General features: G+C 40.5%; 1 protein-coding gene across 6 annotated transcripts in view; it reads left to right on the top strand.

Moving 5' to 3' along the window:
- pax3b (paired box 3b) overlaps positions 1 to 9,347 on the top strand; it is a 28,754-nt gene extending 19,407 nt beyond the window's left edge. For 4 of the 6 annotated variants that reach the window (XM_055012482.1, XM_055012479.1, XM_055012481.1 and 1 more), the window contains exons 8-9: positions 2,280 to 2,559; positions 7,609 to 9,347. In XM_055012482.1, coding sequence (XP_054868457.1) covers positions 2,280 to 2,559; positions 7,609 to 7,643 — 315 coding nt within the window. In that variant the 3' untranslated portion in view covers positions 7,644 to 9,347. Of the gene's footprint in view, positions 1 to 2,279; positions 2,565 to 7,608 lie in introns of all 6 variants that reach the window. The other 2 variants (XM_055012483.1, XM_055012480.1) reach the window with 1 other exon arrangement.
- The last annotated feature ends 5,102 nt before the right edge of the window (positions 9,348 to 14,449 follow it).

Raw genomic sequence — 14,449 nt, 5'->3', positions numbered from 1 at the left:
ACAATTACACACACACACACACACACACACACACACACACACACACACACACACACACACACACACACACACACACACAAATGCACACACAGACGTAGTGTAGATAATTGATCAACTCCATAACATTTAGAGGATCAGTTAAGGATTTTGCCACATCTTTTACACAAATATTACATGACATGGTTGAGCGGCATACATCTACTTTTCAACCCTCTGTTTAGATTGGAAGATTGATTACTGCATTTTTTATTATTTCAAATACAGCAGTAGTGCAAGGAGATAAATTCACAAATAAGTTCAACTCTTTGTTCATTTTGTGATGTTTTGTCCATTAGTCTTTTAAGAGTATCTGGGAAAGTGTGTAATTTTACACTTTAACGTGAAAAACGTGTTGCACATACTTTTAGACATACAGTGATATGTGTAACACAAGCACAAAATGAATATATTGTATAAACGATATTGCCATACACAGGCAGCTAGACACAGTATCGTTGTGGTCACATGTATGCGAACAAACACTGCCACACTTTTCAAGCAATACTATAGCCCCAAGGGAAGCTTCTTGTGATTGCATTCTTAAAATGTTTGCCTCAACATTCTTCCATGTGAAAGCAAAGGTTCTAATTTATTTGTATATATTTCATACGGCGGGGGAGGAATGTCCCGTCTCAGATGTTTCCCCCCATTCCGACATTCTTCCCTGCTAACTCCTGGACGCACTGATTTAGGCCGCTGGCAACAGCAGCACTCCAATACAAAACACCCTCGATGGGGCAGCTAGCGGCCATCTCATGAGGCAGGGAAAAGCTCAGGAAAGAAACGGATGATTTGTAGAAGTTTGGTGAAAGGGATATAAACAGACGAAAGCACAAAAATCACCAAAACTAGAATCCATCAGTTCAAGGGGCTTGTATTCCTGCTCACTGTGGTGTTTCAGTCTCTTCGTGTCCCTGATCTCTCTCTGTTTAAACCAAACCTTACAAGCGCAGGTTAATTTTTTAGGAAAATGTTACCAGGCATAGGAGGAAACACAACTCCCTTCTCAAAATCAACATGGACTCCTCAACTCACCTCCCCTACTTGGGAAATGATTTAAGCAGGACCATGTGTGTGTGTGGATGTAGAATAATATGTCACTTAGAGGGCCAAGAGGACGCAAAGAGCAGCGTACCTGCTTCTTATTAGGACAACTGGAAGAGCCTTGAGGCCTTTGCTCTGTTCAGAAAGAGGTGGGATATGATACATTTAGAGGTAGCAGGTTCGGTTTGAGGTACTTTCATATGTGGTAAAAGCCAGACTCAATTCCTTATTAACGGGTTACAAAGCGCTGTGATGATGGACAGGTAAATTCAACGAGCGTATGAGGGGTTTTGGTGGTATCAGGTCTGTTTTGAAGCCAGTTGAAACACTTTGCCCTACGGCCCTTTTCCGTCCTTTGCTGGCAAAGGAATATTCCCCCAAATTCGATTATCTGGTTGCTAATAAAGACCAGGTCAAGAGCTAACGGATTTCTCAAACTGCAAATCTATTCGGAGGTAGAACAGAGCCGAGCTCACTCAGACGTTTCTTTGTGTTATCTTTGTCGACATATCTCTGTCAGAGATAAGTTGTTATCTCGTGCCATGGATTTTTGGACCGGTGTCAAAAAGGAATTTTAGAATAAGCAGAGCCGTGGATCGGAGACAAATTGCTTAATTCTTCCTTTCTGCTGCTATCTCTGTCTGGGACAGGCTCACTGGGAGCCTTTTGATGTCTGCGACAGGGGGATTTCCTTAGTGTGTCTGAGTGTGTGTGGTTGTCTCTGTGTCTGTATGGATGCATATTACTCAATTGTGCGCTGGTACACTAAAAATTAAGATACAGAGTGTATTTTAAAGCATGTCCGAAACTTAATAGAGAAGAGAAAACATGTCTTCTACTTTGGAATATTCATCCTTTTCTTCTATAATATATCCCCTTTTTTGTCTGTGAGGGTTTGGAGGGTAATATACGGGATGGGCTGAGGGTCAATTATTGTAATTTAAAAAATTTCACATAACAGTGATGAAGTTCAACCTGATTATACCAACTTTATTAATAAGGCAAGCTTGAGAAAAAAAAGGAAAGTGGCAAGTGCATTGTCTGCTGCTCATTTTCAGCACTAGTTAACTGTATTATCTACCACATCAATACATTACCAACATTAGAATCATTCACAGTACTGAAAAGAATACAAATTTCAACCCAAAACTAGCTAAACGTTCATTCCTCTCTTCCTTTTTCCTTTCTCCAATCAGGTGATGGGTCTGCTAAACCCAGGCGGGGTACCACATCAGCCCCAAAGCGACTACGCCATCTCCCCTCTGACGGGCGGCCTTGAGCCCCCCGCAGGCATGGCCGCCAGCTGCAGCCAGCGCATGGATCATATCAAGGGTCTGGAGGGTCTCACCAGTGTTCCCTCCATGTCGGCTCTGCCCTCCCTGCCCAGCTCCCAGTCCTACTGTCCCCCATCGTATAGCTCACCGGGCTACACCGTGGACCACGTGGCGTCCTACCAGTACGGCCAGTACGGACAAAGTAAGGTCAATAGATTTCACCTTTTTATCCTCACCTTTTACTTACACATCCTGACATAAAGTCAAGCGAATATCAAATCTAATCATAATATTCTTTATTTGAACATTTACCCAGCTGTTAAAAAATATCCAGAGGAAAAAAGAAAGAAATGCATAGAAACAAAAATCACCAAAGCAAGGCTATACATATTTTTATATATCTATGTTATATACACATTATAACAGAGTAAGCCACCACCATCCATTTGTAGAAGTATTCATATTAAAGTAAAAGTAACAATATCACACTATAAAAATACAAAACCAAATGTACTACATTCACATTCTTAAGTAAAACTAAAGTGGCATTATTGTTAAAATGTGCTCAAAGCATTAAAAGTAAAAGTCATTATGCAGAATAGTGGAGGAGTAGTAGCATTAAATAGAAATACTCCAGTAAAGTAAAAGCACAGTTCAAATTTAAGCTTCACTCCATCCATCATAGAGTAAATATTTAAAAGTTAAAATTATTTTTAAAGTAGCTAAAAGTGAGAGTTATCAATTTGGGAGAAATGTCAGATTTTCTCCTCAGATATGGCCACAATCTGTTAAAAATAAGTGTTTGTTTACTGCTTACTTTGTGTATTAGATTTAAAACGTGATGAAACACTTCCACGAAACCTATCAAAACCCCATCTGGCATGAATTTATCAAAATATTGGCATGACAGTTTAAACTCTGGGTCAGATGAGCTGCAAAATGTACGATCTGTGGCTATTAAATCACGATTCTGGGCCAGACAAATCACAGCGTGCAGCCCGAACCACGTATTATACACTCTTCAATGTGCAAGCAACGCCTGAAAGTTTAAATGAAATAAAACTTAATTACAGCACTATCTGATAATTTAATAGCCACATTCTAAATTACAGCCTCTGGGAATTGCTGATTGCATCATTTTAAATTGCGACTGATTTAAAATCAATTAATTGTTTTGCTCAAACTAAAAGAGTAGTCAGAGAGTGCAACCATCCTCTTTGGCTAATCACCCATCGCAATTTGAAGGAAGCAATCTGGATCTGCCCCTGGTTGTTTTTCAACAGTTCTGCTTCTAGACAAACAGACAAGCAAACAGCGCTGAAAACAGCTAGGATTAATTCCCTAAATCTTAATGTATAGTTGTCTGTTTTCAATGAGTTGCATTTTTCTATCTCATCCATGACACCAAGCTGTGATACCATATGACCTATAAGTTTTGCAGTCTGTTGCATCTGTAGTAGGCATCCTGACATCCAACATTTAATACAATACAATAAATACAATAACTTTATTAATCCCCGAAGGGAAATTCAAGAATTATATTGAGCAGTGGAGAGTTTTATGTAGGTCTCTGTATGACCAGTGTGAACATTCTGAGCTGCTGAGATTAAAACTCAAATGGAAGCAGAGTAAGGACTGAAAACAGTGTGTCCTGATTTACCGACACTGTAAGGCTGTAGTCCTTTGCACAGTTGATTGACCCTGCTTAGCTTTTTTCAGTGATAACATATTTTTAATGACATAGCAAAGCATCAGTACTTGTGCTTCTCTCAGTCTGCCCACCGTAACTTGTGTAGCCCACTGCAAAATATGATGTCTTTCTGAGAGTATGTTTGCCTTGTGGCTTCCAGATCATGTTACCTCAGAACAATAAAGCCACAGATTAAAAAAAAATCTATGCCCTTCAGCAACTTTCCAGTTTTCTGGTGCAAACCGCTGACTGTTTTTATTGTGGCCTCTGACTAACTTGATGAGCCAAATCAGATGATACAGAGTAGAATTATGGGGCACTCTGGTAGTCCTGTGGTCTAAGGTCTACCCTGTAACTGTAAATTCCTCGCTTTGATTCCTCGAATGGAAAAAAAGCTCTTGCACATGCAGTGTACAGGTAGCTGCAGCTCTGCTTGTTAAAGACAGCTTACATTTTTCCGGGTCCAGTCGTGCAGTCTCAAGTGTTGGGGTTAATTGTGCAGATCTGATTCCATCTGTGAAGTGATTGGCCCAGCGCTGATACTGAACTCTGCGGTCGGGTATACAGCAGAGTCAGCTTCCATCAGGGTAAAGTGGAGCTGCAGTAGTGTGTGATAGCCCTTCTCAGACTGTTTACCCTCAGAGAATAGCTGCAGTGAGAGGGTCTTTTCACTTCACATTACTGTTACTTTAAGAGTTAAAATCAACTTCAAACAAATCTACATCTTACTTTGGAAGGCAACGTCACTTTCCTTCACAGCGTGATTACAGCGGCCGCCGTTTGCAATTTTGGTCCACAGGGGGTTGACCAATCAGGTTCATCCACTGACCTTGTGGCAACCTCGAGACAACCGGGCCCTTCAAAGAGTGTGGCAACGGTCCAATGAATCTGACTGCACGCACCTCTGTGGGGCAGCAGGTATCAAATGAATATCTAACCTAATATCCGAGAGCAGCAAATGTCTAATGAGATATCTCGGTCAAATATCTTCAAGTGGACAGAATAAAGAATTAAAGCGACACACATGAACAAGTAGCATGTGGCACTGTGCATAGACATATACACAAAGGCTCCAAGGCAGTGATCAGGACGGCACACACACTCACACACACCTCTGCAGTGTTACAAGCCGGAGCAGTCCATCTTGATGTGATTAATCAGAGCGACTGGATAGCCGGTGTGCGGTTGGGTTTGGAGCTGCAGAGGAAAGGTCCTTTCTGGGGGTGGACGGATCCTAATAGCCTCTGGCAGGGCGGCTATTAGAAACAGGTGCTCGGACTGAGGTCAGCTGGGGAAGCAGTGTTGAACAGCGCTGCTCCAGGTTCCAGTGCAGCGTCAGAAACTGCTCTGGACTGTTGCACGTTTCCACGACACGCAGCTCACACTGGACTGCCTCACGGAAATTGCAGCGGTAATCCATTAAATACTTGTTTGTTTTTATTTAGGTAACGTCTCTGTTGCTAAGCAGACAGTGCTGTGGTGTTTTTGCAGAGGCCACCTGTCAGACGGTGAAGCAAATGAGATTTTCAGTTGAAGTTTCTCTTGGTGCCGCCCTTTTCTTTAGCTATGGTGGCAGTCGGAGCTAACCACTCAAGTAAGTCAAGAGAGGTAAAACACATCCTCTCTTGTCCATCAGTGGAAAGATCTCCAAACACAAGATGCTGGACCTTCATCTGTTGGTGGACTTGAACTGATGACATGATTCAGAATTCTCCTACAGAAAATCATGCTTAACTTCTGTTAGATTGTTTTAAAGCTATTTTTTTGTTGGCTTTATTGGACAGGTTAGTAGAGAGGCAGATGGGAAAGTAGTTAGAAGAGTGGGGGGAGGACCTACAGCAAAGGGCCATGAGCTGGAATCAAACCCAGGCCGCAGTGTCGGCGACTATAGCCCCTGTTCATGGGTCGCCAGCTCAACCAGATGAGCTATCTGGATGCCTGGCTGCTGTTAGATTTCAAAGATGCCACCCATAAAACATGAGTAAACACAATGGCTTGTCATGTGCTGTGTATCTCTCATTGGGGATATCATTACTATTTACACAGTACTGCCTCCACAGTGTAGTTTATGCCTTTTGTAGTTAGCACACTTTATTTCAATATTTCAGCACTGTCAACAACTGCGCCAAGTTAGTCTGAGGCAAAGGAAGTGATACCACTTAAGTAGTTTTCTATATATTGGATGTTCAATAAGCATAAAAGGAAAAAAGAACAAAAAAACTATATTTGAAGAAATAAGGGTTAACGTTGTAGTTACTGTTATTTTATTAAGAACTGACTGACTATCAGATCTAATATTTAGCATTCTTTTTTTGAACTGACTCCCACTAAAATACATTCAATTTAATAATGTGCTACTTGGCTTCTCAATCTATAGATAGCCAGAGGTGGGTAGAGTATCCAAAAAATTGTACTCAAGTAAGAGGAACGTTACTTCAAAATAATATCACTCAAGTAGAAGTAAAAAGTAGTCATCCAAAAAATTACTCAAGTAAGAATAAAAAATGTTTGGTGAAAAAACTACTCAAGTACTGAGTAACTGTTTGATTGTAATGTCTGATTTATTTTTTTAGAAATGATGTGATCAGTCTGACAGAAATGTAAAATAATTTGCAAATTCTGGTATTTCCAAATAATAAAATAAAAAATAGCAAAAATAAATAACATCTTTACAAAATGACAGGTTAAGGCACAAGAAACACAAATTTCCAAATCTCTTTTTTTTCACAGCATAAAGGTTTTGAAACAAATACCTGTAGTAAGGTAACGTTTTTATGTTTGAACAGTGCAAACTACTTCCAGTGACAAGATATACTGTATTTCACTTCCCTCCAAATGACACAGGCTCAGTAGATAGAAAATAACAATACAACTCGGGCTGGACCAGAATATCCAAATATTCGGTGGTTGTGCCCCCACCTCCCGCTGTATCACGCAGACCTACCAGCCTGACGTCATGCTTCACTTCGCCCATGTTAGTAGCCGTCTTTGGCTTTTGTTAGAACAAAGATATCAATGCTAATGCTATGCTAATGTTGTTGGACTCCGAAGCAAGATCAAAGTTCTTGAAAATGCCCCCGTTTTTTTCATTCCCCGTCTGCTACGTATGAACAGTTTGTGCGAGCGTAGCCCAGTGTAACGGAGTAAGAGTAACGTTTCTTCTTCACAGATCTACTCAAGTAAAAGTACAATGGTAGAATCCTTGTCCCACGTTTGTGTAGAACCCCAGCTTCCTGAATGATATAATTCAGCATATACAATATGCATATGTTGTACACATAATGTAGAATGGGTTTTCACTGGTTTTCCCTGTAGCCGCATTTCTTTAGAGTATCTTCACATCTCTCTCATCTTCCTGCCCTGACCTTACACCAAAACTACTGTTATCACATGCTATGCTAACACTAGCCACATGTTAGTGGAATGGCACGCGAAAACGTGCCAAAAGTTTATTGCAGCCATATATCACTTTCATTATCATTCCACCTTTTTTTTAAAAAACAAAAAACAAGAAACGTCTGTTCATTGGTATTTAACAAGTGTTTCATCCTTTTTTTCCAGGTGCCCTTCCTTATCTGAGGCCTGAAATCACCTGATCAGCAGCTTCTCAGAGGGACATTAGTGTGTACAGCGACGGAAATGTATTAAAACATGGACCAAAATTTCCTACTATTTACCAGGACATGTTCTCTGCTTCAGGATATTACGTTATCATTCATGGTAGAGAAATGGAGCAAAAAATAAAGGGACCACAAGAAGGAATATTAAAGCAAGAGCTGTTGATTGACTGTGGACGTTACTGCGTCAGTATTGTAAATGAATGATGGAGATTCCAGCGCTTATGTGGTTGGTTCAGTGGGTCCATCTACTGTGCCACGAAGAGGCACTTTCCACAGGCAGTGACCAATCGCCATCTTTGCCTGTGGTGTCTAATACAGCGAACCCAAATCTATCATCGCGTACTACCTTTGAGCCGACGCTCGAAGGAACGTGTTTACATATCTTAGCGCTACATGAGCGTATATAAAATTCCATGTATCTCCAAATCAATCCCCAAATTGTAGGGGAAAAGAAAAGGGCTTTGTTGATTTTATTGCATTTATTTGAGATCTCTGCATCCCACACATGGAGAGAAATTCCAGAGAGAAGGAAAACAAACGCGAGCTAAGAATCTGTGGGTTTTTATTGTATCTGAAACTCTAATGTACACCACAGCTGTACTGCAGAGAAAGTTCATTCAAACAGTCCTCTAACCTCCTCCCCCTCTGTCTCTCCCTGCCTCTCGCTCTTTTTCCCCTCTTGCCTTTCTGTCTTTCTGTCTCACTGATGTTTCGGACGGTGAGGCAAAGATCCCGGCCTTTTGTAGTTTTAGAGGGGTACTCGGAGGAGGTCAGGGGGCGACTTTAGGGAAAGTGACAGATGAGAGAGCAGTAGAGGAGGGCGGCGAAGAAGTGGCTTTAAAGGAGGGTGGAGGGGAGGGACAGGCAAGATCGATCACAGGGTTAAAAACCCTTTAAAGATCCTCTCCCAGCAAGAAAAAGCCACCGGGTCACAAGTCACGACTAAGAGACACTTGAGAAAGCGAGAGAGCTCAGACTAAAGACAGCCATTCTCCCAGCTGACCAGAAGTGCAATATCATGTATCTCAGAGTCAACCTCACCATTAACAAAATATATATATTAAAAAAAAATCAAATGTGCCTCTTGAAGTCTTACGAAACACTTTGGATTCATTCCCTGGATCTTGTTTGGGACTTTGTAAAGGAACAACACATGTGCCTTTGAAGGCTTTTAGGTCCAAAACAAATAGGAAACATCGTCAATATTGCTGTAAGAGGACCACATTTGTGAGGACTTGAGTTAGCGTAGAGTCACGAGACAACGACTGAATCCATAAAATGCCAGTGTGAAGAGAAAGTTAAGGAATGACTAAGCCAAAATTGTATTTTTTTTATTATTTGTGTTGCTTGGGACCTTTTATTTTAATTCCATTTTTTGCAAAAGCAGGATGAGGTCTCTAATGCATTCCAGACATATTTATTGTCACGTGTATCAACAAATCGAAAACTTTCCACATTTTACCAGTGAGTGACAGAAAGTGCTTTTTCCAGCAAATCGTGAATAGCCGAGTGCCTCCAGAAGCACTCGTGTTTTGTCCATCTGTCTATATTAGAATGAACCAGCCCTTTCATTCCTTTGATATATTTTTTGTATTATCTGACAAAGCGATATGACATAATGTCATGTGTACAAGCGCATTATCACTACTATTTATAATAAAATGAAACTTCTGAAAATAACTGCTGTTTAATTCTTTTGTTGCTGTTCATAATTGCTAAATGGAGCCTTTGTGTTTATTTTTTGCCACAGCTTGTAAAGAAGACGGATTGTGATTCGCTCTGCGGAAGAATACTCGGAGACAAGTGTGTACTTTTGAAGGGGCTCATGTGAACCCTCCAACCAAAATAGGCCCGGCCAAATGGGGATCACCAGACATTAGATTTGACACTGAACACAACAGGCTTTCTCACGGACGGCTGTAAACGCTCAGACATCGGCGTTGGTGTGTATTAATACCCCCGCTGGCCCCCCGCTACTGTAACAAACTGACTTTTGTTTAACAACCTCTGCGATGAAGAGAACAAGCCTTAAAGCGTTTTGGACAAACAGCACACCCGCCCCTCTCCAAAAACCTCTGCAACCCATCCACCCTGCTTACATACACAGGGCCCCCTCTGTGTGTGTGTTTGTGCACCACATGCATTCATACATTATGTTCATGCTCACTTTTAGTGTTGTTTCTGTGTGTGCGCGCTCATGCAGCCTGAGGGTATTAAGCCTAATTATAACATTCTTCTGATTAATCGTGTCTGCTCGCAGGCCTCAGAGGGGTGGCGCTGTGTGCAGCTCATGCAGCAGGACCACACACTCTATAAATAAAGTCTGAGTCAATAACAACGTTAAGGATCACTCATAGTCTTGTCAGCTCTGTTTGCTAAGCCCCGGTGATTCAGCCAATGAGAGGACAGCGAGACGTACATGCCAACACACACACACACACACACACACACACACACACATGCTGGAAAAGTACAAACGTCCGCACTCTAATCACCTGCAGCACACACTCACTTTGGTGCACAGACACACACTCTCACACACACACACACACACACACACACACACACACACACACACACACACACACACACACACACACACTGTTTGCTTTCTTAATCAGTCCATACCATTAAAGATGAAGACAAATCACACCTGCAAAGCTTCTCAGCTAAAGCATTACTTTTATTAATGAACGCTCCCCGGCACTGAAAAGGCTATTATTTCTTTAATACACCCCAGAGTGTAGTTACACAGAACTATTTTAATGACATTTCATACTGCCAGATAATCATACATTTTTGGACGTGTCTTCTCGCTCCAATAATACTGCCATATTCAAAGAAACCCAAATTAAATAATCACATTTTCCCCTAAAAATTTTCAATGGAAAAAACATAATAACCCTCCGTGTTCCAAAAGCACAAAAATAAACCATTGACTTTGGTCATGTGTTAGCATTGCAAATGTATTTAGCTTAAAATTCTATTTTTACATCAGCACTATAAAATATCAACATAATTCCATATTGGCTTGTTTGGGTGAAAATAGAAACATCTATCAATCTGCAGATTAGCTCCATGTTTGACACAGTGTGAGGTAACAGTTTTACAGACTCTGTCGCAGAGTCAAATGTGCTCCTTTAGACTTCAGATGAGTGGGATAAAATGGAAGAAGTTAAAGTTTTCTAAAGTAAAACCCCGTCACACACACTGTCCCTTTCTCTCTCTCTTGTTCCCACACAGACACGCACATCGAGGGAAACACTCATAGCCTTGTACAACCATGTGATCCAGTAACTCACATCTTAGACAACCCCCTGGGTCAAAGAATTTGTTTTTTTCCTCAGTGTTGTGATCTAACTTGACCTCCAGATCACGGCAGCAGCTGCTTCTGTCATTCTCACTACACTAAACGTGTGTGCGTGCGTGTGTGTGTGTGTGTGTGTGTATGTGTGTGTGTGGACCTTTTCTTATTGTCTTGCCGTGCCATTGCCATGTGTGTTCTGTGGCTCTTTGTGAAACTGTCTGAGTAGCTTTGAAACAATCATGTAGTCAGAGAGAAGTGGGTTGGCACACTGACTCCGTGGGTAGCACAGAGAGGTTTCACTCTGAATGTGACGAGCAGCTGGCTGGTGTTAGCTTGGTCTTCCTCAGTCTGTACTGGTTTGGCCCACATGTTCTCGTTTCAGGCTGTAGTGAGCTCCCTGTAGATGTAAGTGGGTTCGTCTGTCTCTATGTGAGCCCTGAATGGAATTAACTGTGAACAAAATCAAAAATATCATCAAATATGCTGAGGACCATAAATCAGGCTCAGCATCAGTTATGGACTACTCATATTGAAGTATTCACAATAACATACTCACCAGCAGAGTTCATCAGCCAAAGAAACAGCTCTGAACGTGTCACTCGAGGCTCTGTCAGAGGTGATTGTTTCATTCCTCTGCGCAGGAGCACTTTCAGTAAGTCGGCCTGGTCAGTGAGGAGCGCTAGTGAGTGGAACTCAGTACCAGAGGAGGTTAAACTGCTTAAAACTTACAAGGTCTTCACAAAAAAATGAAAATGTGGCTTATTGACCCCTATAGCTGCCAACACTAAAAGACAAGCCTATTTGTGATGTTTTGATGTTGTGATCAAATGTTGTGATGTGTTGTGATGTCTCATTCTCTCTTAATTGTGTAGTAAGTGTTTGAACATGTATCTTGTATTATATTGTATAGGTATTGTGTGCCTTGTGCTAGACTAGGGATAGACTGGGAATAGTCTTTGAAGCTACAAACCAAATAACTGCACAAAGACACAAAGACTGCAGAATTATATAGACACGCACACTGCTGTTCAAAAGTTCACCCAGACAATTTCATGTTTTCCATGAAAACTCACACTTTTATTCATGTGCTAACATAATTGTAAAAGGGTTTTGTAATCATCAATTAGCCTTTCAACACCATTAGCTAACACAATGTAGCATTAGAACACAGGAGTGATGGTTGCTGGAAATGTTCCTCTGTACCTCTATGTAGATATTCCATTAAAAATCAGCCGTTTAACAATGTCTACACTGGATTTCTGATTCATTTAATGTTATCTTCATTGAAAAACTGCTTTTCTTTCTAAAATATGGACATTTCTAAGTGACCCCAAACTTTTGATCGGTAGTGTATATACATATAATGTATTCCTGTTATGAATGGCAGCACGGGTCTCTGCTGTGCTTCACAGTTCATTCACAGTTTAACAAGTTGACTGCATCGAATCCCTGTGTGTTAGGTACATATATTTGTTAAAAAATCTGATTAAACTTGATTATATCTGCAACAAAATCCTGTTTGACAACTTGGACAAATCCTGATTAGTACAAAGAGATCATAAGAGGTTGTGAGTAATGACAGTGGCTGACTGGATCACAGTCTCAGTATATTACACACACACACACACACACAGTTTGTGTACAATGAGTAATAGAGCTAGTTCTGTATCAGCTCTACGGAATAGAACTCCAGTGGGATTTGATGATTGTTATAATTATTTATTTGAAATTGGGCACAATTATCGTGTTTCCACTGATGCTTCTGGTGCAGTAAAGAATTATGACAAGTGAAAACATCAGATCTGTGCAGAGCAATGATGAAACTGTAACTTTCTTCAAATCATCATATGCACCAGTGTCTTATTTCCAACGCAGTTTGTATAAAGTTGTCCATCATCTGAGGTTTGTCTGGCTCTCTTCTGATCTAGCGGCTCTGTTTTTTTTCTCTGCAGTGTTCAATGGTCCGTGGAGAATTAGCACCAACAACTGTTCATCTAATAATTTTGCATAATTGTAATAAAGACAAACAGATGATTCATTCACATTTTCTGTAAATGCGATTAAAATTTGACACAAATCTGAATGGAAACTTACCCTGCTGCTGTCTCAGTCTATTTCATGGCTCACACACAGCTCAGTTCAACTCTGTAAGAATCCCACAAGTTGTGATTAATGATCTTAAATCCTCTAAAGTAACAGAAGCATTAACCCATGTTCACCATTATATTAATATATGTCACCCCACCAGACATCCCATCAGTCCAGTCCCCTCTGCACACCAGGTGGAAGGAAGAGTTCTGGGGTGTCTCCTACATATCTCCGCCTGCCATGTAACCCCTGTACACACACTTAACCCCTGACACTCCCCAGTGTTCAGACACTCTGTCATCACAGGTCTTGGCTGCTGCTGACCTGAGCACTAACACATGCTGGGGACAACTTAACCTCTGGACCTTCGCACAGAAAAACACATCGACAGAGGAGAAGGAAGGAGGGGCAGGAGCCGAAAGAAGATGATGAGGGATCAGTGTGTGTACAAGTGACCCCATTATTGTGGTGATTAATGACATATTTAATGTCTTGTCTCCTTTCTACAGATTATGTTTTTTGAGTTTTTCTGCTAATTCTGAACTAGTCTGTTGAACAGAGCAGGAAGCAGCTGCTGGGTGAACACAATTTAAACACACCTGAGAAGTTAGCTTGGATGGAAAACTTGTTTCCAAGACAGTGCTTTGCTCCTGAAATCTATAAATGCGAGTTGTATTGTATAATTCAGGGGACTCAGACATACACTCAACATACATTCAAAAGTTTGGGATCACCCAGATAATTTCATGTTTTCCATGAAAACTCACACTTTTATTCATGTGCTAACATAATTGCACAAAGGTTTTCTAATCATCAATTAGCCTTTCAACACCATTAGCTAACACAATGTAGCATTAGATCACAGGAGTGATGGTTGCTGGAAATGTTCCTCTGTACCTCTGTGTAGATATTCCATTATAAATCAGCCATTTCCAGCTAGAACAGTCATTTACCACATTAACAATGTCTAGACTGTATTTCTGATTCATTTAATGTTATCTTCATTTTTAAAAACTGCTTTTCTTTCAAAAATAAGGACATTTCTAAGTGACCCCAAATTTTTGAGCGCTAGTATATATATATATAATTGTGCAGTCTTTGGGAAATTATCTAGTGTGTAGCTTGAAAGACTATTTCCAGTCTATCACTTTAATGCAAATTTAAAGGAAGCTTTGTAAATGTTGCAAAATATAAAACAATAGACAATGTGCATTAGGCTTGTTTTCAGTACAGTAACTGGAAGCAAATCAGACTCATCAGATTCTGAATTTTAAAAGCTGCTGAATTTCTTACTTTGAATTTTTTTGCATCAAAATTACGTATGTGATTTTTTTTATGCCTGAATTTAGCTCATCAAAATTCTAAAAACCAGTTAAAAATTCAATGT

The sequence above is a fragment of the Amphiprion ocellaris genome, chromosome 7 (assembly GCF_022539595.1).
Source record: "Amphiprion ocellaris isolate individual 3 ecotype Okinawa chromosome 7, ASM2253959v1, whole genome shotgun sequence".
In the NCBI taxonomy this organism is placed as follows: domain Eukaryota; kingdom Metazoa; phylum Chordata; class Actinopteri; family Pomacentridae; genus Amphiprion; species Amphiprion ocellaris.
The sequence above is the reverse complement of the archived record's forward strand: the minus strand, read 5'-3'. Positions and strand labels throughout refer to the sequence as shown.